The following is a 25,797-nucleotide window of genomic DNA, read 5'->3' on the forward strand; positions in this document are numbered from 1 at the left end:
AGTGCTTGGTGGATAGTAGGCAAATGTCGTCTGCGTAGTCTAGATCCTCAAGATGGCTGCTTATAGTCCATTGGATACCACGACGGCTACCTGCGATTGTTTCCTTCATCACATTATCAATTACCAGAAGAAATAGTAGCGGCGACAGTAGGCAACCCTGCCTCACACCGGATTTTGGACGAAATGGTTCCGATAAACGGCCATTGTGTAGGACCCGGCAATGGAATCCGTCATACTGAGCTTTAATAAGGCTTATGAGCTTCGATGGGATACCTGTTGTTTGTAGTAGCTCCCATATTTTGGACCGGAATACGCTATCAAAAGCAGTTGTGTAGTCCACGAACGTCATATATATATTACTTTGCATTTCTATTGTTTGCTCAGCGATTATTCGGAGCGTATTTATATGGTCTACACATGACATATTTGCGCGGAACCCAGCTTGTTCTTTCCGAAGATTTGTTTCTACCGTGTAGTTGATTCTATTAAGAAGAATTCTTGTGAGTATTTTGGAAGGTATGGAAAGAAGAGAAATCCCTCTATAGTTTTTACATTGGGAAATGTCTCCCTTTTTCGGCAGTTTTAGTAGAATGCGTTGTAACCAGTCGTTGGGTAGTTTTTCTTCTCTCCAAATATCTTGAAATAGTGGGTAAAAAAGTCGTGATATTTTTGTAGGACAGCATTTTATTATTTCTGGGGGAATACGGTCGTATCCTGGAGCTTTGTTGTTTTTGAGCCTTTTAATAGCATTCTCTATTTCAATGAGGGATGGTGGTTCGGTGCTAAGTTGATTAGACGTAGGTATGGGTACGTCGGACATGGTATTAAAGTTTGAAGGAGAGTTCGGAGTGTTATCTAATGTTTCCATAAAGTGCGTGCGCCAGCGAGAAATTTGTTCATCAATGTTTGTTAGAACAGTCCCATCCTTTGATTTGATGGGGCGGTCATGTGGTTTATGTCTCCCTGCTAGCCGTTTTGTTATATCATAGACCGCTTTAGTGTCGTTTCTATTTGCCGCTTCGTTTGCTTGCATCGCAAGTTCATCAGTGTATGCCCTTTTGTCTCTTCTACAAGCAGTTCTTACTTCCTTGTTTTTTGTTGTGTATAAGTTTTCCAATTCAATTTTTTTATGCAACGATTTTTCATTGTTCTTTGATATTTTCAGATTTCTTCTATCTTCTATTAAGCTCCAAGTTGATGGGCTCATCCATTCCTTTTTTCCGGGGGCATAGTGTCCAAGTACATTTTCGCACGTTTGTAAAAGATTATTTTTAATGTGTTCCCAGTGTTCTTCTATGCCTTCGTTTGGGACATTCTCCTGTTCTAACATCATATTTAAATCATTTTCTACGGCTTCCTGATAACGAGGGTATTTTAATTTTTCTACGTCAAACTTCGATGACGTAAATTTTTGATGTGTATTTTTGATGGCGCTTACTTTCATTTGCACTATCGCGAGAAGTAGGTGGTGGTCAGAGCCAATGTCAGCACTACGTTTTACCCGTACATCACAAAGATTATGTTTCCATTTACGACTAATGCAAAAGTGGTCAATCTGGTTTTCAGTTCTCCTATCTGGAGATATCCATGTCGTTTTGTGACTACGTTTGTGCTTGAAACAAGTACCACCTACTATGATGCCATGTCTGCTACACGTTTCTAATAGAAGTTCTCCGTTCTCGTTTCGTACTCCTATTCCGTGCTTACCCATACAGTGTTTGTAGGTTGTATTGTCTTTTCCTACTTTAGAATTAAAGTCTCCCATACATATCAGTATATCTCCCTTAGGTGTTTTGGAGAGTACTTTATCTAATTCACTATAGAATTTCGTCTTAATGTCTGAGACTGACGTCTCTGTCGGGGCATATACTTGGACAATGGTGATATTACGTATTCTGGAGTGGAATCTGGCTGTCAATATGCGTTCGTTTACTGGATTCCAGTTGATAAGGGATGTAGATGCGCTTCTGCTTAGGAGTAATGCAACACCGTCGCTATGTATATCCTTTTCATCCCGGCCAGAATAGATTAGAGTTTCACCTGATTGTAGTCGATGTAGTCCCGAGCCGTTCCATCTGCATTCACTTACACCCAAGATGTCAATACCCATTTTTTCACGTTCCTTTGCCAGTTGCGATAATTTTCCACATTCGTAGAGAGTTCTAACATTCCAGCACGCAATTTTGGTGCGTCTTTTAAATGCGAATGTTGATGTTGATTTAGTCTTTGTAGAGGTTTCTTTTATACTGTCTAAACATGAATTGCTCCCTCCCAGACCTGTGGAGCTTGCCGTCGAAACGGGGGGATTTGACATTTGCCTGTGACCCCCTGGGAGATGTGTGATATTCCTTCGTGTTGTATTCATGTTACTTTGACATTTTGTCAGGGTTTCTCCAATGCTTGTAAGGACAAAGAAGAGCTTAGTTGAGCCCGACACTCTTGAACGACTAAGCACGGGTGTAGGCTTCCTGGAAGCTTGTGGGCGCTACCGTTCACAGTTATCTGTTCTTCCGCTACCATCCCTTTTACACAATCCGACCATAATTATGCAATTATCTGCCTGACCCTATTCCCCGACTATTTCGAGTTGGCTCATTGGCAGATGAGATATTGTTGTTTGGATGCTAATTTTAAGGACGGCATCTACTCGTCCTGACAATGAGGTGTTCGGGCTATGGAGCTTCCATACCCTATTCCTCATCCGCTGCTTGTTCGGGGTTGTTTATTCAATATATTCACAACTGGCCCCAACTAGGGGCTGTGCACTATCCACAACCTGTGACCCGTCCGGTAGCTTGCAGCTCAGCTCTCACGGGTATCTCACTCCCGCGAACCGGAATAGAGAATATTTACCACTGTATAATATGATGGCCCCTCCAGGATATCCGCATTTCTTTGCAAAAAATTAAGTTTTGACGACTCGAAGTGTACAAAAGTTTATAAAACCCTGATATGAAGACGTGGGCCTATACCGACAAATTTCAGGTGGAAAGTTTTATACCCCCAAGGAAGACTTAATACCAAATTTCAGTCATTTCGGTGGGATATTGAGGCTACAACTTTCAAAGTACCGATATATTAGGAAATGTCGACAACATTACTGAGGGGTATTTTGCCACCGTTAAAAATTTCGATGTTGACTGGGATGGGAATTGAACCGCAGACCTTCTGTCTGTCTGGCTGGTTGGCTGGATAGAGCGCACGATAACTCTCGAATTCGGTCCAAAATCTGGCTTTCGTAATAATCCAAACTTAGTTTAAGTTCGAAGGTGGGTTATATCGGTCCACTCCTTCCGGTATCCCCCACAAAAGTTCGAAAATGTTCGGAAAATTTGTGCGCACAATAAGTCCTACAGGGAGCTACCGATTTGGTCCATACTTTGCACATCGTGAAATTTCTACCGGACTAAGACAAGGTCTCAATATGGATTCAATCAATCCACTCCTTCGGGTACACGCCACACAACATTTCGGAAACGTTCGGTTTAGGACCTGCTCTCGAATCGCTGTCCCCCATATAACGGTACAAATTTCGTCAGGGGCAAGTCCATACTTCCTGAGAAAATAGCCTGAAACGTATAAGAAACCCATATGAAACCGTGTGTAGTGGTTGAGAGCAAGATAACTCTGGACGGATCTGTCGATTCGATCCAAAATTTGGTCTTCGTAATATTTTGTACAAAGTTAGTTTAAATTCAAAGATAAGCCGTATCAGTCCACTCCTCCGGGTACCTCCCACACAAAATTTCGGATAAGTTCACTTTAAGACCTGCTCTCGAATCACTTTGATTTTTTGTTGATGCAACTTGCATTCGCTGCCTCCAAAAAACTTTTTTGCAGGTGCAAGCCAATACTTCTTGAAAAAACAGTCCGAAAGGTGTAAAAAATTCCTATAGCACCATGTACGATAATTTTCGAACTGATCAACCGATTTGGTCCAAAATTTAGCCTTCGGCATATTTTGTCCAAACTTAGTTTTAGTTCGAAGATGGGCAATACCGGTTCACAACTTCCGGAACTTCCCCAAAATTTTTAAAAATTGTCTCGAAATAGGTAAGCGCTATATTTATATCTCTTGAAAAGGGCAACCAATTTGGTCCAAACTTTGGATCTCCTAATATATTGTCCAAATTTAGATTAACTTCTAAAATGGCCCATATCGGTCCTCTCCTAAGGGTACCTCCCCCACAAAAGTTCAACATTTGTGTCTAAGTGCAGTTTAGAGTCTGTTCGAAGATTCTTAAGAAATGTATACCAAAGCTGTTCGTTGTGGTCCTGTTTACAGCGATATTATGTTTTCCATGGACAAGTCCATGCTATGGCAGGAAGCATAGCAATGAAGTGACTAGTGGGCGCGATATCTATCGAAATTATATGACTCCCACAATAAGTTCCACTTCCATAATGGACTATGTCGGTCCATTCCTACAAGTTCCTCCTCCGCAACACTTCTGAACCTTAATCCTAATCAACATTTTTGTCGGCAAGTTCAAGTGTGCACAAAATTCTGAAAAGACCCTAACTACATTTGATCTGTCCGTAGATGAAAGTTTCAATTCACATGGATTGAGGGTACATGTATCTCTGTCGGCAAAGCCATAAAACCATAAAATTACAAAATTAGAATAATATCATTTGTATTTCCTCCTCATATTTTCTTCGCATTTTTGCAATTAACATAGGCACGACGTAGGCATCATCCATCATCATTAAAATAGCCCAGAATAATTTTAACCCTTTCGGTGCTTCTTTTTTGTGTTTGATCTGAAAAATTTATTTTTCCAATTTTATATATACTTAAGCCCACTATATGAATTATCAAAACTAATTTTTTATCATTTTGTTTGGAAAAGCGGTTTTTGGACACTATGTCGTATGGCTTAGAATGTATTTAAAGGAGTCATTATAGAAGAGGAATAGGTCTTCTTATAGAAGAGCAGGACGTCTTCTCATAGAAGAGCTGAAGGTTCTCTCATAGAAGGGTAGGATGTCTTCTCCTTGAAGAGCAAAAGGTCGTCTCATGTCTTCTCGTAGAAGAACAGGACGTCTTCAAATAGAAGAGCAGGACGTTTGCATATAGAAAGGCAGGAGGTCTTCTTATAGAAGAGCAGAAGGTCTTCTTATACAAGTGCAGGAGGTCTTCTCATTGGAGGGCAGGATGTCTTCTTATAGAAAAGCAGTAGACATTGTTATAGAAGATCAGGAGGTATTCTCATAAAAGAGCAGGAGGTCGTCTCATAGAATAGCAGGACGTCTTCTCATAGCAGAGCAGAGGCCCTCTCATAGAAGGGCAGGTGGCCTTCTCATAGAAGTGCTGGGGGATCTTTTTTATGGAAAAGCAGAAGCTCATATCATAGAAGAGCAGGGGCACTTCTTATAGAAAAGCATAAGGTATTTTCATTGAAGACCAGGAAGTCTACTTATAGAAGACATGAAGGTTTTTTTATAGAAGATCTGGAGGTCTACTTTTAGAAGATTTGGGGGTTTTCACATAGAAGGTCTTCTTATAGAATATCTGGAGGTCTTCTTTTAGAACATTGAAACCTTCTTAAAGAAGACCTAGGGTCTTCTTATGGAAGATTTGAGGCCTTCTTATGGAAGATCTGAGGCCTTCTTATAGAAAAACTGGAGGACTTCTTATAGAAGGCCTGAGTGTCTTCTTATAGTAGATCTGAAGGACTTCTTATAGAACACCTGAATGTCTTCCTATAGAAGAGCTGGAGGTCATCTTGGAGAAGATGTGGGGGCCATCTTTTAGAAGACTTATTTTAGAAAATCTGCAGGAATTGTTATGGTAGATCTGGAGGTCTTCGTATAGAAGACATGGAGGTCTACTTATACAAGATCTGGAGGTGTTCTTGTAAAAGATCTAGGGTTTTACTATAGAACATCTGAGTGTCAAACATAGTGAAACGTTTCCGTTGGGAAAAATCTATGCCATATGGCATAGATTGAAATATAAATAATCTGGCAGCTCTATTGAACTATATTTCGGATCTTTTTTTCGTTTTAATTATTAAGGCAATGATTATCTACTAAATTAATTAAAAAAGTTAACAAAAAAATAATTTTTGTTAATAAAATATATAAAATTATAAGATGGTATTTTCATGCAAATTTTAAATCGAATGAGGAGCGCAAATCAAAAATTTTTTTTTCGATTTATTTTTAGATAAAACTTCAGGGAAAAATACAAAATTATTAAAAAAAGGGTATCCATAAAACTGGCTATCCCATACAGCATAGAATCACCGAAAGGGTTAATAGCATGGGAGGACATTGATTTTTGCTAAACGCTCGAAAAATATTTCCTTGGTTTGTGTCCTGCATTTTTCGTTTGGGGCATTGTCACAAGCTACATCCCACCGTTTTCCTCGAGTAGAAAATAATTCTCCACAATGGTGCGCACTAACAGTCGAAGGGAGTAACAGTTTAAGGACATGTCTCTGATAGTTTTTTACTTTTTTTGCACTACTTCCTAAAGGTAAAGTCACATTAGGCAAATAGTTGTTCCAGCGATCGGCAGTATGCGCTTGCTGTGAGCAAATGAGCATAAATTGCAATGCATTATTTACTCTCACTTACTCTCAGTGAGCGCACACTGCCGGTCGCTGGAACAAATATTTGCGTAATGTGACCTTACCTTAAGATAATGGCTCGAAAGCTAAAAAACCCTGATGCAACCAACTTATACTGGTGATCAACACGATAAGTTATGTATTGAGTATACGATTAGGGCGAAACTTGTGCACATCGCAGCTCAGTGTTGGGACTTCAATGCCCTCAGCGAAAATCTGGTGGCACATAGTTCCTGCTTTACGGGACCACAGTTTTGAGTTTATATCAAAGTGTCTTGCAATACATGCTATGCTTTCCTTTACTCACTGATGCAGCATTGGACTATATGTACTACTGTTGTATGACTTTCAGAAAAATCAGGTATCGGTAAATCAGCGTTTTTTTCTGCACATCTCGCACTCTTCCAAAAGTTTTGGTAGTTTTGCACATATTAGTTGACCAACATTTTTGGGGCAAGTTCTATGTTTTGCCCGATAGGGATTTAAACTTTAAATAAAGCTTCAAATAATGACCGCTCATAAATGTGGTTTCAGTAAATAAAAAAAGTTAAAATATCAGGCGGCAAAACCTACAAAAATTTCTATGAAATGAAAAAAAAAATCTCAAAAAAATATTTCCTGTTGCACGAATGAATGACCTTTTGCCTATTAATGACTAAAGTAACTTTTATTTCACATAAATATTGAAAGAGGTCCCGCACAAACCATTTTTAATTTGTATGATATATGAAATAATGATATATATAACATAAAATGATATATATGTAGTAATCAGACAGCGGAATCCTATGCAAATGCATATATGGTTAGGATAGTCTTAGAGAAAATCTGATTACACAGAAACTCGTTTTATCACAAAATTAAACGAAGGCCTTGAATTTTTTGTATATTTAGCATATCGTGCATATTTTGACATATTTTTAGCATATGCAAAAATATATACAAGGATTTGTGGTGTAAAAATCCCACCGAAATGGCTGAAATGTGCTATTAAGTCTCCGTTAGGGGCATGAAACTTTACAACTGAAATTTGCCCGCATTGATCCCGATTTTCGGAATTTTGAAAGTTGTAGCCTCATTATCCCACCGGAATGACTGACATTTTATATATAGTCTTTGTTGGGGGTATAAAACTTTCCACCTGAAATTTCTCGGCAAAGGTTCACGTCTTCATATAGCCCTCATGGAACGGTACCTCCGGATTTCTGGTATTTTGAAGATTGTGGCCTTAATATCCCTCCGAAATGGCTGAAATTTGTCTTCCTTGGGGGTATACAACTTTCCACCTGAAATTTGTCGGTATACATAGGTTCACGTCTTCATATAGCCCCCATAGAATGGTACCTCCGATTTTCGGTATTTTGAAAGTTGTGGCCATAATATCCCACCGAAATTACTGACATTTGGTATTTAATCTTCGTTGGGGGTATAAAACTTTACACTTGAAATTTCTCGGTAAAGGTTCACGTCTACATATAGCTCCCATCGAACGGTACCTCCGGATTTCTGGTATTTTGAAGATTGTGGCCTCAATATCCCTACGAAATGGCTGAATTTTGGTATTAAGTCTTCCATGGAGGTAAACAACTTTCCAACTAAAATTTGTCCTATTATTGAAATATTTGTTGCATATGTAAAATGCATAAATTTTGCATATGCAAAAAATTATGCATTTTGCATATGACGAAAAATAGCGGTTGCATAAAATTCCGCTGTCTAGTAATAATACGACGATAAAATAGTTGGGAACCAACGGTTATGTCATTTCGGTTAAGTCGTGTGCCCCTATACCTTGTTTTCAGTTAAATATCTGCTTATAGTAATTTCAATAAATGGTCAAAAGTTCTGAAAAAAAAGTAAAAAAGTAATACCCTCAGCCTGTGCAAATTGAAACACTTTTTTCACAAAAAGCTTATGTATTTAGGGGATTTCAAAATTTTGGACGTATGAAATGTTGATTAGGATTAAAGTTCAAAAATTTTGCGGAAAAGGTACTTAAAGGAATGCACCGATATAGACCATGGGGGTGCCATAGGGGGTTTTTTACCCCCCTTCGGGCTGTTTTCTCAAGAAGTATGGATTTGAACTTGGACTTTTACCATCGTAATTGAGGCAGCGAATGCAAGTTGCTTCAACAAAAATTAAAGTGATTCTAGAGCATGTCTTAAAGTGAACTTATCCAAAATTTTGTGTGGGTGACGGGATGGATTTGACAAATATAGTTTATATTCAAACCTCATCTATATCTGGTAGATATTATGAGAATGTGTAAAGTATAAACCAAATCAGTCACTCCCATCCAGAGTTATCGTGCGCACAAATTTTCCGAATATTTTTGAACTTTTGTGGGGTAGGTACCTGAAGGAGTGGACCGATATGGCTTATCTACGAACTTAAACTAAGTTTGGAAACAAAATTACGAAGGCCAAATTTTGGCCGGAATCAGCATTTCCGTTCGAGAATTATCTTGCGCTTCCACCCATAAACATGGTGTCATAGGGTTTGTTTTTCAACTTTCAGGCTATATTTTCAGGAAGTATGGACTTGCCCCTGAGGAAACTTGTACCTTCGTATAGGGGACAGTGATTACAAGATGTTACAACAAAAACCAAGGCGATTCGAGTGCAGGTCCTATACTGAAATTTTTCGAAATTTTGTGTGGGAGGTACTCGAAGAAGTTTACCGATTGAGTCCATATTGGAACCTCATCTAAGTCTGGTAGAAATTTCATAATGTGCAAAGTAATGACCAAATCGGTAACTTCCTTCAAGAGTTATCGTACGCACAAATTTTCCGAACATTTTCGAACTTTTGTGGGGGAGGTACCGGAAGGAGTGGACCCATATAATCCATCTTTGAACTTGAACTAAGTTTGTACAAAATATTACGAAAGCCAAATTTTGGACCGAATCGGCAGATCCGTTCGAGGGTTATCTTGCGCTCCAACCATTACACACGGTGTCATAGGGCTTTTTGTAACTTTCAGTCTATTTCCTCAGGAAGTATGGACTTGCCCCTAATGAAACTTACAGCGTCGTATAGAGGACAGCGAATATAACTTGCGTAAACAAAAATCAAAGCGGTTCGAGACCAGGTCCTAAACTAAACTTTTCCGAAATTTTGTGTGGGAGGTACCCGAAGGAGTGGACCGATTGAGTCCATATTGAAACCTTATCTAAGTTTGGTAGAAATTACACGATGTGCAAAGTATAGACCAAATTGGTTGTTCCCTACAAGAGTTATCGTGCGCACAAGTTTTGCGACAATTTTTGAACATTTGTGGGCGAGGTACCTGAAGGAGTGGACCTATATGGCCCATCTTCGAACTTAAATCGAATCTGGACAAAATAATTCGATACCCAAAATTTGAACCGAATCGATTCATCCGTTCGAGAGTTATCGTGTGCACTAGCCGGCCAGACAGACAGACGGACAGACGGACGGACATTGATAGATCTACTCAAAATTGTCTGAAACGGATATCGTACAAACATACTTGGGGTCTAAAACCATTATTTCGATGAGGCACATTTTTGGTCGTATCAAAGTGTAAATACCCTCTTTAGCCTAATAATAAAATAATAATAAAAACTTTAAAAGCTTTTTGTGCGGATGCTTTTTTTTATCGAATCACTTTATAGTTAAGATTTATGTAATCTTATGTAGAAACTCATCACGCTATGATACAGGGATATGAGGTTATAAAAAAGTCATAACACTAATCATCAGCCTGTTTGATCTATGGAGAGGTCTAATATGTACTTAGCAGTTTTTAGTGGTCTTTTTTGTAAGACAAATGTATGCATTTGGATAAGAACTCAAAAGTGTTACGGAGGAGATATTTGAAGGAATGGACCAAAATAGTCCATTTTGGAAATAAAACTCAGTTGGTCACCGTTCACCATCATGCCAACAAACATGGACTTGCTGACTGAACCAAATCGTTTACTTCCTTGGAGAATTGTCGCGTGCAACGTTTTAACGAACAGTTTTGAAATTTTGGTGGGAGTGTACTGATATGGCCCATATTTGAACTTGATCTTAGTTTGGACAAAGTATAACCAACAGCCAAATTTTGGACCGAATCGGTTGATCTGTTCAGAGTTTTCGTACGCTCCAATCTGCCTAACAAACTGACATTGATCAAATCGACTCCAAATTGTCTAAAACGGACTTCGTCCAAACACACTAGGGGTCTAAAAACCACTATTTCAATGAGGCACATTTTGGTCAAATAAACTGTTTATATCCTCTTTAGCCTAAAGGTATGCTATGCAACGCGTCTAACGTTCCATGAGTAGTGGTGGTCATCTTTGTTACGTTTTACTGCGGTCTTGCAGTAGTAAAGTATAGGAGACTAGCCAACTGCCACCATATTGTATAACCGACATCAAACAAATGACTGATATGGAACAAAGATACGTCCTTAGGCTTCTTTGTCAAGAAAAGATAATTCTAAAGTCGATTCCTTTGTTGAAACTGCCACAAACATCCTCACATCAACAAACCACAACTCAACAGCACATTTCGTGTATTTGTTTGTTATGAGTATTATGACGGATTTGCTTGATGCGGCGCTATGCGTTTATAATATTTTCTTCCTTTGATGGAATGACTTTTTTTAAATCCTTTGAATAAATATTATCTTTAAAAATTATTTATCCCAACACAAAGTGTGAGCATCATCAAAATGATTGATATTTATTTGTAGAAAAATATTTGTTCTATTTGTGTGTTCCTTTTTCACGTTTTTTGTTTTTCTTTTTGTGTGCGTTTTGTTTACAGGACCCAAAATCATTGTACGCACAGAAGAAGTTCTCATTGTTGGGCTGGTATTGATGCTGTGGGTCGGTGCCATTGTTTTGTTCTTTAATCGTTGGGGTAAAATACGTATGCTGGAACCTTATCAACCAAAATTTCAACAACAACATCGAGCTTCCTGTCCATTATCGGATATCGATTCAATAGCACCACATCAGGTAAGTTGAAGATGGGAGATAAGGGCCAAAGAGATTATGTTAATTTTAATTTGATAAATAAGTGATAATATAATCTGTTTTATTTGTTTCTGTTTGTTTTATTTTTCCTTCTCGAACAGCGCACATCGGTTTCTCGCATGTCAATGGGTTTTGTGAATAATGTAAAAAATATGCCATGTCAATTTAACGCTTATAATAATCCAACGATATACCCCAAAGGTAAGTTTACACAATTTTATTGTCCATCATAATTCTTTTTGAATATCGTGCTTCAATCTCGTTCTGTTTAATTCGAAATGTAAACACTTTGTGAAATGCCGCATAAACCGGCGTTGAATGCCAGCGCAAATGGTTGGCCACAACTAATCAGTTGTTTTCATTCATTTCATGACAATGAGCAGTTTGACCATTGTCCAAATATCATGGCTTGTGGTAGGTAGAAGGAGGATTTGTCCCGAAGGAAATCAGTGTTTAGGATTGTAATTGAAACCAGGCGCACACATATAGAGAGCGTATTATGGGTGATTTGGTTCGTTTTAGTTTCAAAGAGTGGTATGATAAGAAGAGTTGCTATATTCCTGTAAAAATACCACTTACAAAACCCTACTAACCCATTATTTTAACAAGGGCTTTCTGCTCGAAATGAGCGTTTATTTGTTGGGTCACTAAAATAAGTACTTATATAAGTAGTTAAGACTTTTAGTAACTGCTTATTTTAGTGACCCAAAAATAGCGACTTATTTCGCGCCACACTCTCTCGCTAAAATAATGGGTTGTAATAATCTATATTAATAAAAGAGTAGAGTGACTGATTCACTGACTGACTGATTGATTCATCAACGCCCAGACGAAACGGCTGAAGCTAGAATCCTGAAATTTTGGGTGTGGATCACTCTTGGTCCGAAGGGGTCAGATAAGGCTGGGTTTTTTGAAATTCGAACTGGAAGGGTACTAAAAGGTACTAAATATGGTACCGTTTGTATTTGGCGAACCGGTAGAGCTAGAACTTTGAAATTTGGAATGAGGGTAACTGATGGAGAGCTAGAAAGATTTACCAAAGGGTTTTTGGAAATCCGTACTACAAGGGTACGAAAAGTACTAAATGGTACTAAATTTAGTACAATTTGGATTTGTGTGAACGGATAGAGCTGGAATCCTGAAATTTGAAATTAGGGTACCTTGTGGAGTATAACAAAGAAACGTTTTTGGAAATTCGAATTATAAATGCACGAATAGTACTAAATGGTACTAAATTTAGTACAATTTGGATTTGGGTGAACGGATAGAGCTGGAATACAGGCATTTGGAATGAGGGTCACTGATGAAGAGTAACAATGAAAGGTTTTTGTAAATTTGAACTATAAGGGTACGAAAAGTACTAAATGGTACTAAATTTAGTACAATTTGGATTTGGGTGAACGGATGGAGCTAGAATCCTGAAATTTGAAATTTGGGTCACTGGTAGAGAGTAACAAAGAAAGAGTTTTGGAAATTCGAACTATAAGTGCACGAAAAGTTCTAAATGGTACTAAATTTAGTACAATTCGGATTTGGGTGAACGGATAGAGCTGGAATCCTGAAATTTGGAATGAGGATCACTGATGAAGAGTAAAAATTAAAGATTTTTGGAATTCGAACTATAAATATACGAAAAGTAATAAATGGTACTAAATTTAGTACAATTTGGGTTTGGGTGAACGAAGAGAGCTGGAATCCTAAAATTTGGAATGAAGGTCACTGATGGAGAGTAAAAAAGAAAGGTTTTTGGAAATTCGAATTACAAGGGTACGAAAAATACTAAATAGTACTAAATTTAGTACAATTTTGATTTGTGTGAACGGATTGAGCTGGAATACAGACATTTGGAATGAGGGTCACTGGTGGAGAGTAACAAAGAAGGTTTTTGGAAATTCGAACTATAAGTTCACGAAAAGTTCTAAATGGTACTAAATTTAGTACAATTTGGATTTGGGTGAACGGATTGAGCTGGAATCCTGAAATTTGTAATGAGGGTTACAGATGGAGAGTAACAAAGAAAGGTTTTTAGAAATTTGAACTATAAGTGCAAGAAAAGTACTAAATGGTACTAAATTTAGTACAATTTGGATTTGGGTGAACGAATAGAGCTGGAATCCTGAAATCACCTTTGGAATGAAGGTCACTGATGGAGAGTAAAAAAGGAAGGTTTTTTTGGAAATTCGAATTAAAAGTATACGAAAAATACTAAATGGTACTAAATATAGTACAATTTGGATATGGGTTAACGAATAGGGCCGGAATCCTGAGATTTGGAATGGGGGTCACTGATGAAGAGTAAGAAAGGTCGAAAAGTCCTAAATGGTAGTGAGTTTAGTATAATTTGGATTTGAAGAGCTGGAATCCTGAAATTTGGAACTAAGAATACTGTTGGAATATAGAATTGAGATATGGAGGTAGCTTTGGAAAATCGTACTAATATGCACGAAGTAGTACTAATTGGTACGAAATTCGCTATGTATTTGCGTGAACAGATTATTGTTGGAGTGTAGGATTGAGATAGTCTTGGAAATTCGTACTTACGGAAAAGTGCTAAATGGAACTACATTGGCTATAATTTGGGTTTAGGTGAACGGATAGAGCTGAGATATGAAAGTACATTTTGGAAAATCGTGTACGAAAAGTGCTAAATGGTACAAAATTTGGCACCTTTTAGTATTTGCTATATGGTATAGAATTTTGTACAATTTGTAATTTTGTAAAGGGTAGAACTGGAATTTTGAAATTCGGTATTAGATTAGCAATTGGTGTTTAGGGTGGAGGTAGGGAGGAGGTTTTGAAAATTCGTACTTATTTATACAAAAACTACTAAATAGTCCTAAAATGGGTAAAACTGGAAAAGTGAATTGGGGTTAAGATATATGTTGAATATAAGGAAGTAATTTTTGAAACGTTTACCTATGTGTACGAAAAGTTGGGTAACATGTTGGTACCAAAACCATTTTAAAAAGTTAAGGTACTAAATTTGGTGTTGGGTGTAGGAACAAAGCTGGGATTATATAATTTGTAAATACGCTATTTGTACAAAAAATACGAAATGGAAAAATATTTGTTATGAAGATCGCTGTAAAATTTGAGACAAAGTTCTGAGTTTGAAAATTGTACTGAATATTGTTCCATTGATTTGATGTTAACGCCAAGGAGTTTCTAAATAATGTACTGAAATTAAGTAGTCAAACGTGAAGTATCTTTTCAAAAAATGTTTTTTGTTCTGACCGCTTTGGTATGTAAATTTGAAAACGTGGTCCAATGCGATATTAAAAAATCCTAAATTGAAATGCCTTCAAAAATTTTTCCTTTATATACGGTTGACATACCCGTGCACATTAAGTACAAATTTTTGTAAAGAAGTTTTCTAACCTTTCATGCCACAAATTCCGAATTTCGGTTGGAAAATGTGCAGAAGATTTTCAAAATACTCTAAATCTTCAAAATATCTCTTCTAATAAACGTGGATTGAAGTGGAGATTTTTAAATTAAACTTTTATATCCTCTGAGGTCCAAATTTAAAGAAAATTGGACAATATACATTTGTTCTTCTTTCAAAATACACTAAGTCGAGAGGTACCGCTATATGGGGATCTACGGGAACGTGGATTTTATGGCCATTTTGAATGCCGAAAATTTAACGGACCTATTCGGGTTCTGGGTGAAACCGCTAAAGCTAGAACCTTGCATTGTAAATGTGTGTGATTGTTGTTGTGAAGGGGTGAGATAAAGTTTAGTGTTTGGAAATTCGTACAGGAACGAAATGCTGTGTTAGTGAAGGGGTAAAACCAGGAGTCAAATCTGAAATTTGCAATATGATACGTAGTTTTGGAAATTCGAAATAAAAAATATAATTCTGACTACAATCGAAAAAATATTGGTAATAAAAATAGATCTTAGTACAACAGAATCTCCAGTATTCACCATTCCCGTATTAAATAATGTTTATATATATTTCGTTTCCTTTCCGCATACGAAGTAGCGGGCATTTGCTAGTATGATATAAATTGAAGATTGTGGCATACTAGCGTTGATACCGACAGTCATTGATGTTTTGAATTGAAATATTGTAAAAATCTATATCGATAATTTACTAGCTCTCTTTTGTTTAATAAACCAAGTAAAGTTCCGCCGGTTCACTAATTTCACCTCGAAGTAAGTCGAAAAATCAATTATGAATACTTCAATAGTTTGGTCATACCTCCCCTCGTCATGCACTCCAGACTTAGAACTTATTTTACATGACGTTTTTGAGGAAAATCTTAAATGTTATTGTTCATCTTACAATGTGAACGACACGGAAATGCATTGCAATTTCCCTAATGACCGTCCATTTCCACTGACGACGACCAAGACGAAAAAAAGAAGGCACTTGCCAGGGCAAAAGGTTAAACACTAAAAATTGTTGAAAATACGATTATGGCATTATTGCATGTTGAACAAACATTTCTGACAGCTGCTTTTAAGCTATGCGAAATATAAACCCTTAAGAAAAATGAAAGAAACCTTTCGTGGCGATGACAGGGGTAATATTTTGTTCCTTATATGTTTCTAATTTAAATTCTTAAAAATTGTGGGATACAAGCAAAGTATAAGAAGTTAATAAAGTGCATTTTAAAGCTTAAATCAATTATGTAAAATATAAAAATGAACAGATTTCGCATAAGAGACGGGCCTGATTTCGAAATGTTGCACATTTTTCTACAGACTTTTGATCGAATTCTGACACAACTCTACAGAAAATGCATTTTCCATTACTATATAACGTAAAAGAAAATAGAAAAATTCTAAGCGGACAGAAAATCTATAAGACGTTGATTTCACATCGAACTGATGTATCGGATGTCCGAAATTTGTATGTACCAGGGTTTCGAGCCAAAAATACCTCGACTCCGACTCCAGACGAGTTTTTTTCACGACTCCGGCTCCGACTCCGACTCCGGGTCGACTCCGAGAGTGAATTCATATACCACTAATATTGAATAAAATGTGCACAAATTTTTAACTATTTCCTATATTTTGGCCTATATAGGCTTACATATTCATATAGAAAAGGCATTCGTTCGAATACATTAGAACATATCAATATTGTTTCTGCCGAATCTTACATTGAAAAAGCAAACTTAAAAACTTTTTGTCGGTTTTCCTTTTTTGCACGAGTATATTCTGGACGGAATATTTCCGCGTGAAAAAATCTTTAAGCTTTCAAAATATGTGAAAATGAGGGGGCAATACAAATCATAAGGACTACATGCAATAAAACTTACAAGCAATTCATGACCAACTTTCAAACTGGAGCCAACATTTTAGTGTGGATAGCCTTAAAAGGAGTTGTAAAGTTCAATAAAAGAAATTTATCATGTTTTTTTCCGAGAAAACTACGTAACATTTTGGCAAATTGTTTTCTTCATCTGAAAGAGAAAAATTTTAAGTAGTTTTTAGGCCGTCTACAAAACCTTGTTTTTATACCCTCAGCATTTATGCTAACGAGGGTATATACACTTTCATACGGGCAACACGTGCATCCTCGAAATAATGGTTTTAGACCCCAATTATGTTTGGACGAAATGTGTTTCAGACAATTTGGAGTCGATTGAGCAATGTCCGTCCGTCAGTCTGTCTGTCTGTCTCGAACGGAGCAACCGATTCTGTTCAAAATCTGGCTTTCATAATATTTTGCCCACACTTAGTTTAAGTTCGAAGATGGGTTATATCGGTCCACTCCTTCCGGTACCTCCCCCCACAAAAATTCAAAAATGTTCGGAAAAATATGCGCACGATGTAATCCATACTCTGCACATCCTAATATCTCTACCAGATGAGATGAGGTTCGAATATGGACTATATTTGTGCACTCCTTTGGGTACCTCCCACACAAAATTTCGGATTAGTTCACTTTAAGACCTGCTCTTGAATCACTTTTATTTTTGTTGAAGCGATTTGCATTCGCAACCTCCATTACGACGGTGAAAGTTTTTTCAGGAGCAGGTCCTTATTTCTTGGGAAAACATCCCGAAAGGTGTAAAAAGCCCTATGTCACCATATGTGGCTCTAGGCATCATATTTTATCCAAACTTAGTTTCATGGGGCAATACCGGTCCCCAACTTCCGGTACTTCTCCCCAATAAAATGTCACTAAAATGTTAGAACGATATCACTTGAATGGTGCAACCAATTTGTCCAAACTTTGAATCTCCTAATATTTTGTCAAAATTTAGTTTAACTTCTAAAATGGCCCATATCGGTCCTCCCAAAGGGTAAAATAAATTGTTCCGATCGACTTAAAAATTTGTAAGTAGGGATCACCCCTTAAACTAAAATTCAGCGCTCACATTTTGAACTTTAGTCTTTCGTAATATTTTGTCCAAACTTAGTTTAAGTTCGAAGAGGGGTTATATCGGTCCACTCCTTCCGATACCTCCCCCACAAAAGTTCGAAAATGTTCGAAAAATTGTGCGTACAATAACCCTTTGATCCATACTTTTGTTCCCGAAAAAATAGCCTGAAAGGTGCAAAAAGCCCCCATGACACCGTGTGTAGTGGATGGATCGCATGATAACTCTCGAACGGATCTGCCGATTCTGTCCAAAATTTTACCTTCATAATATTTTATAAAAACTTAATATAAGTTCGATGATAAGCTGTATCGGTCCACTCCTTCCGGTACCTTCCCCACAAAAGTTCAAAAATGTTCGGAAAAAGTGTGCGCACGATAACTCTTGAATGGAGTGGCCGATTTGGTCCAACTTTACACATCCTAATATGTCTACCAGATATAGATCAGGTTTCAATATGAAATATATTTCTCCACTCCTTCGGGTACATCCCACACAATATGTCGGATAAATTCACTTTAAAGCCCGCTCTCGAATCTCTTTGATTTCTGTTGAAGCAACTTGCATACGCTGCCTCATTTCCGTCCGTAAGAGTGGCCTGAAGGGTGCAAAAACACCTATGGCACCGTGTGTAGTGGTTGGAGCGCAAGATAACTCTCGAATGGATCAACCGATTTGATCCAAAATTTGGTATTCGTTATATTTTGTCCAAACTTAGTTTGAAGATGGGCAATATCGGTATTTATCCCAATATTTCAAAAATGTCACTAAAATGGTATGTAAGATATATCATGAATGGGGCCACCAATTTTGTCCAAACATTTAATCTCCTAATATTTTGTCCAAATTTAGTTTAATTTCAAAAATGGTCCATATCGGTCCTCTCCTTAGGGTACTTCCCCCACAAAAATTCAACATTTATGTCTAAGTGCAGTTTAGGGTCTGTTCGAAGATCCTTGGGAAATGTATACCGATGCTGTTCGTTGTGGTCCCGTTTACAGCGAGATTGTGTTTTCCGTGGACAAGTCCATGCTTCCTGGCGTACTGATCCAAAAGTTAGACTATGACCCACTAAAGTGATATGACCCCCAAAATAATATCAACTTCCATAATGGACTATGTCGGTCCATTCCTTCAAGTGCCTTCTCCGCAACATTTTGAACTTTAATCATAATCCATATTTTTGTCGGCAAGTTCAAATGTCCAAAAATAGTCACACAATTCTGTATGTAGATGGAAGTTTCGATTCATATACTTAGGCTGAGGGTATATCTCTGTCGGCAAAGCCGACTGATACTTTTTTACTTGTTTTGCAAATTTTTGTTAGCAAAAACACGAGTAGCACAATACAAGAAGTTCGTAAGTACAATTCCATCAGCGGTATAAACTGTGGGGTAAGCTAAAACTGAGTTCTAAAAGGATAGCATATACATATTTATTTCACCTTTTTTGTCCACTTTTAATGGCCATTCAATAAGTATATATTTGGTGAGGTATGCCATTGGTAAAAAAATGGGGTAGCAGGTTGATTTTTAAATAGTTACGGCACACAGTGCTTCAGGAATCGATTTTCCTTACCAAAATCCTAATTTTTTGTCGTCACCGATTGTAAATTTTTATATGGGATTTTTATGGGGAGTAATATCGGTCCACTCCTTCGGTGTGAACGATAACTTTCGAAGGGAACAATAGATTTGGTCCAAACATTCCACATCGTATTATTACTTCTAGATATAGATCGGATTCGAATATGAATTATATCGGTCCACTACCTCGGATACCTCCCACACAAAATTCGGATAATGTGAAGCTTAAGAGTAAGAGGCCCTCCCGGATCGTTTTGGAATTTTTTTCTGTACGTTGTCCTTGCGGATCCTTCTACAACGGTACAATTTTTTCTTGCACAAGCCCATACTTCCTGAGATACTGGCCCAAAAGTTCCAAGAAACCCTGACGTTTCCAACCAAAAGGCAAATTCGCAAAATAATTCTCCCACACAAAATTCGGATATAGAGCTCCTCTCGTTTTCATTATTTTTTCAGTAGGTTGTGCGAGCGGCCTCATTTACAACTGTAAATTTTTTCCGGTATAAATCAATACTTCTGAGGTAATGGCCCAAAAGCTCCAAAACCCTGCCGGCACATGCTAAAATGGCTATAGTACAAGATAATTCTAAAACTTTTTCAAAAATTTCTTTCAAACTTAGTTTAACTATATTTAATATTTCGAGACCTTATACATATTTCAAAGCAAACTTGTGGTACAAAATCAATATATTTTATATACGGAACAATTATTGTGTGTGCGTGTGTGTGTGTGTGTGTTTATTTTTTCTTTTTTGTCAGTGGCTGAGGGTATAAATCCGTCAGCACAGCTGACTGATACTTTCTTACTTGTTTCCATACCGTTTCCCATATAAGTCATAGCTTTTTTACAGAAATTGACATTCGTTTTTTAATATATGAGTTTTTATAAGACGTATATGAGTTTTATGACAACCCAAGGAGTATTTTTTGTTTTATTTTGAAAAAAAAAATTAAATTTTTTGAAAAAAAAGTGGAAAAAATGTTTTCCAATTGTTTTAATTGTTTGTCTTTTAATGGTTTGTTTATTGTTGTTTGACCTTTTTTAAATAGTCAGAACATATGAAAAACTCGAAACCGCTGATATTTTGATGCAAAATATGAAAAACTCAAAATTCCTCTGCAACTACTAGACCGAATTCGAATGTTTTTATTGCGTCGGAAAGCTAATTATTAATAATTACATATCTCTATACGTTCAAAAGTTACAGGCTTTTGACCAGGAAAAAACGATTCTGAATCACTGTGCGACGATCAAAAAGTAATAAATAAACCCGTTTTTTGATAATGGGATTTTTACAGGGATAAACATAAAACATGAAAGAAAACATTAGTACTTCCCGATCAAAACTGATAAATAGCTTTTAAAACTTTCTATAACAAACGACTTTGATTTTAAATTTATTTCAAAATCGCGTTTTATATTTTTAACTCAATGCTAATAACATGTATCAAAAAAATTGGGAGCCACATGAGCCGAATAACCCATTACAAATTAATGTAAACAAACTACTTTCTACTCTACCAGTACTTACTTAGCTGGCCCATTACAGAACATTTGTTCTATAGGCCGAACTATGAAAAGATCTCCATTTCTCTCTGTCTATTGCTTCTTTTTCTGGAATACCGCGCCTTGTCATCTCTTCATCCACTTGTTTGCGCCATCTATTCTTTGGCCTGCCAATTCTGCGTGCACCGCCAAGCGGCTCATATTTATACGACTTTTTAGCTATGATATGGCCTAGCCAACGCAATCGTTGCATCTCAATACGTTTAACTATATTGATGTCGTTGTATAGCAGATACAGCTCATGGTTCATGCGACGTCGATATTCACCGTCAACGCAGATTGGTCCGTAGATCTTTCGAAAACATTTTCTCTCAAACACACCAAGCACTGCCTTATCTGCTTGCGCAAGTACCCAGGCGTCGGAACCATACATCAGCACGGGTAGTATCAGTGTTTTGTAAAGCGTTATTTTTGTTTGAAGAGATGTGGCTTTGTTTTCAAATACAATACAACTCTTCTTTTTATTTCACAACTGATGTCGTTAGTTGTGTTTACGGTGGTGCCGAGGTAGACGAAGTCTTTTACTACCTCAAAATTTTAGGAACCAACGTCAACAGTTGGCCCGATCTCTATGGACGCATTGCGCGTCGACACCATTAACTTAGATTTCCCGCCGTTTACCGCCAGACCCACTTTGGCAGATTCTCCTTCGACCTTCATAAATGTATCTGTTACTTCTTTTACTGATCGTCGCTTGATGTGTATATCACCAGCATAAGCAGGTAATGGCAATAGTGTGTCAATTGATGTACATTGTGCCACTTCCTTTGACGTTTGCTTCTCGAATAACCTTTTCCAGCAGGATGTTGAAGAGATCACACGAGAGACTGTATCCTTTCCTGAAACCTCTTTTGGTACAAAATTCTTCGGAGAGGTTCTTTCCTATTTTAACTGAGGATCTCGTGTCAGTTAAAGTTATTTTACAAAGCGAATGAGCTTTGCGGGATACCAAATTCAGACATGGCCTGGAATACCTTCGAACGTAGTGGGCTGTCGAAGGCTGCTTTAAAATCGACAAAAAGGTGGTAGGTGTCGATCTGCATCTCTTGGGTCTTCTCCAGGTTTTGCCGCCGGGTAAATATCTGGTCAATGGTGGACTTGCTAAGTCTTAAGCCGCATTGTTATGGCCCAATTATCTCCTTGACCATAGGCTTTAGTCGTTCGCACAATATCCCTGACACGATCTTGTAGGCAATCGGAATTAGGCTTATGCCCCTATAGTACAGTCTTATCCCCTTTCTTATGGACGGGGCACAGGATACTCAGGTTCCAACCGTCGGGTACTCGTTCTTCCTGCCAGATGGTGCAAACTAGCTGATTAATACACCTTATCAGCCTGTCGCTTCCGGTTTTGAACAGCTCGGCTGGTAAGCCATCGGCTCCTGCTGCCTTATTATTCTTCAGCCGGTTTATTACTGTCTTTACCTCTTCTGGGATTGGATCTGTGGTATCTTCGTCGTCTTCACTGGATACCAACAGGTTTGAAAAATGCTCTTTCCATATCCTGAGCACACTATCTGTATCAGTTACCAAATTAACTTGCTGGTCTCTACAGGAAGAGTTGCCTGTACCAAAGACATCAGTTTGATGCTTCACTCTTTGATAGAATTTTCGGACTACATTCTGGCTCCTGTACATCTCGATTTTTTCACACTCCCGCTTTTCCATCTCTCTTTTTCCTGCAGAAGAGACGTTTCTCCTCTCTCCTTTTCTCCCGATACCTTTCTCGTGCGCTACGTGTTGCTACGGATTGTAAAGTAGCCCTATATGCCGCATTTTTCTCTTCGGTAGCGCACGACACTTCTGATCATACCATGGATTCCTTGGTTGAGGTCTTTGGTATCCAAGTATGGGCTGTTTGCATGGAGTGGGCAATGCCTTGCCATTGATGCCATGTTATCGGGATGAGGAGTGCTTTGATTAAGCAATTGCGCTAGTTGAGTAGAATACGCTGTGGCTGTCTGTTGTGATTGCAGCTTACTGATGTCTAAATTTCGTGTTGTGTCTGTTCGTATTTTGTTTGCTACGTTTAACCGGGTACGTACCTTTGCTGCAACTAGGTAGTGATGCGAGTCTATGTTTGCTCCTCGGAACGAGCGCACATCCAACACGCTTGATGAATGTCTTCCATCTATCACAACATGATCAATTTTATTTCTTGTTTTTTGATCTGGAGACAGCCAGGTACCCTTATGGATGTCGAGATGTTTAAATCTGTTGCTGCTAACTACCAAGTGTTTTGCCGCGGCGAAGTCTATCAGCCTCATGCCATTGTCAGATGTTTCATTGTGGAGACTGAATTTTCCGACTGTTGGGCCAAAGATATTTTCCTTTCCAATTTTGGCATTAAAATCGCCTAGAATAATTTTAATGTCATGGGCAGGACAACGGTCATGTGTTTCTTCTATGCGCTCATAAAATATATCTTTGGTCAGTTCGTCCTTGTCTTCAGTAGGAGCATGAGCGCAAATAAAGCTGATGTTGAAGAATTTTGCTTTTATTCAAATTGTAGCAAGTCTTTCATTCACGGGTGTGAAACTGGAGACCAGGTGTTTTAACTTCCGACCAACTACAAATCCGCAACCAAACTCATGCTTTATATCATGGCAGCTATAATACAGTGCGTCACCTTTAGGTGTTGTTGTGACGCCTTTCCCAATCCATAGTATTTCCTGTTTGGCAGTAATGTCGGCCTTGTACTTGTCAAGTACATTTGCCGCGTAAACTGCACCTTCTCTATAAAGGGTGCGGACATTCCAGGTGCAAGTTCGCAGATCATGGTCCTTAAAACTTTTGCGGGGGTCGTCAACTTTAGAGGGATTTGTTTTTCTTTTCTTTTGTTTTTTCATAGTAGGCTGCTTTTTCTAGGCGAGGGTTACTAACCCGGCGCCAAAACCCAAGTTTTTAACGTTCTTTAACGTGTGTTAAAGGCAGCTCCCCAGGTGACACCGCGGGGAGGTCAGTGTCCCCTTGTGATGAGAGAGGGACCAAGATAAATCCTGGACATTGTCATGTTAAAGCCGGTCAGAACCGTTCCTTGGTATCTCTCATACCCTACGTCACCCTATTCTACCGGTAGGCTGAGAAATAATGGGTTATTTCTTAAAACTTTTACAGGTCAACACTACTTACATTACTCATTACTAAGTAATTAGTACTATGTGTTCAATTTCTTGTTCGCAAAATTACGATGACTTGGTGGTGCACAACTTCGTTCGTAAGTGTGGCACAGTGTGTAGTGTGTTTGGCAACAGATCAGATGTTCGCATGTTCAAATCCAGCAGAGAGCAAAATAAACATGTGAAGTGTGTTAAAATTAAACTTAAATTAAGTACGACTACAAAAATTACTATTATTTGGTAATGGGATTTTTTGCCGGGATGTAATGTACCAATTTACATTGTCAAATGCCGGACACAATCGGAAAAAATCAGTAATCAGATGGTAGCTCACCAATACCTTTTTATTGTGCCATACCCCCACCCAAAATTTCATCGGTTTTTTTGGCCAACGAATTCTAAGAATATCCTAAATTCGAATATATAAAAATCAGCACCATTCCTAAATGAAAAAGTTCATTACCATTCCCCCAACCAAACAAGCTTACGCATAATGTATACGGAACCGTGCAGCGGAAAACATAAAAGTAAAAAGATATTTTGCCATTTAAGATTTATTTGTAATTAAAACGTTTTACAATGCCACGAACCACTTAGGGACAAAGTAGGTACACTTCATTCACATTCACTCCTTACGGCAATAAATGATGTGTACTTAACATTAATTGACTTTCAAGTCATTGTCATTTTCCAGGCGAATGCCACGATGACTAGGAAACTTTTTTTTTATTTTCCTAAAGTCAAAATGAATAGTCATTTGATTACATTTAGCACTTGGATTTTCAGCATTTAATTGTTTTCTTAACAACTTTGAGTGTAAATGTGTAAGTGAGGAGGTGGTGAATGTGAGTGTGGGTATTAATATGTGTTTGTCATTAGCAAATAGAAGATAAATTTTATATATCTCATCTTAATTATCGGCTTGAATGTTTAGCGTCCTAAGAATGAATTTTAGAAATAGCAATAGGATTGGATGGAATGGCAGGCAGCATATGTTTGAACTTTCAGTATGTGCGAGCAGAGCATGAAGACAATTAAATTTAATTTTCCATTCACTTTGAAAATGGATTTGAATGAAAAGTGACGTGTCAGTGTTCGTTGCTTTTAAGATTTTCTTTTCTTATGAACAGGCACACTGGTTTGAGGGGGGAAATAAACGTGTTGTATAGACGTAGGCTTGAAGTGATCGGTTGTCAATGAGTTTGTCTAATAATACGAAAGTCGTATTCACCCTTCACTACTAAAACTTTGTCCGGTATAGATGAAAGCTTTATATAAAACCCTAAATAATATTCTCATCTATATTCTGTATAATCTGGATTATCTCCACACTGGATGCAGTAGGTAGATGTAACATTTCCTTGAAATCAGTAGTTTCAAATGGCCACTACAAGCCTTTATTCGTAACATATCGAAAATCGAGTTTGATCCTGTTTTAAAACATCTTCCATAATCACTGTTATCCCGAACGAGTAGCACACACTCAACTCCATTTGCAGCAATAACGACTGCCCGCCAGCATACAACACTTTAACGCTAACATCATCATTGTCAGTACCATCACGAAAATCTCAGCTACAACTCAGAAAAAAGTAGTTAAACCAAAAAA

At 37.7% G+C, this 25,797-nt stretch overlaps 1 protein-coding gene and 1 long non-coding RNA gene across 3 annotated transcripts in view; one reads left to right on the plus strand and one right to left on the minus strand.

Annotated features, from left to right (window-relative positions):
* The window catches only part of LOC141398746 (uncharacterized), a 640,964-nt gene that overhangs the window by 582,516 nt on the left and 32,651 nt on the right, over positions 1-25,797 (plus strand). For both annotated transcript variants that reach the window (XM_073976365.1, XM_073976366.1), the window contains exons 5-6: positions 11,364-11,557; positions 11,677-11,776. In XM_073976365.1, coding sequence (XP_073832466.1) covers positions 11,364-11,557; positions 11,677-11,776 — 294 coding nt within the window. The remainder of the gene's footprint in view (positions 1-11,363; positions 11,558-11,676; positions 11,777-25,797) is intronic.
* The window catches only part of LOC141398747 (uncharacterized), a 99,354-nt gene that overhangs the window by 18,117 nt on the left and 55,440 nt on the right, over positions 1-25,797 (minus strand). The gene's annotated exons all lie outside the window — the stretch shown is intronic.

Source organism: Musca autumnalis, unplaced genomic scaffold (genome assembly GCF_047663935.1).
Source record: "Musca autumnalis isolate F117 unplaced genomic scaffold, ASM4766393v1 scaffold_3, whole genome shotgun sequence".
NCBI classification, from domain to species: domain Eukaryota; kingdom Metazoa; phylum Arthropoda; class Insecta; order Diptera; family Muscidae; genus Musca; species Musca autumnalis.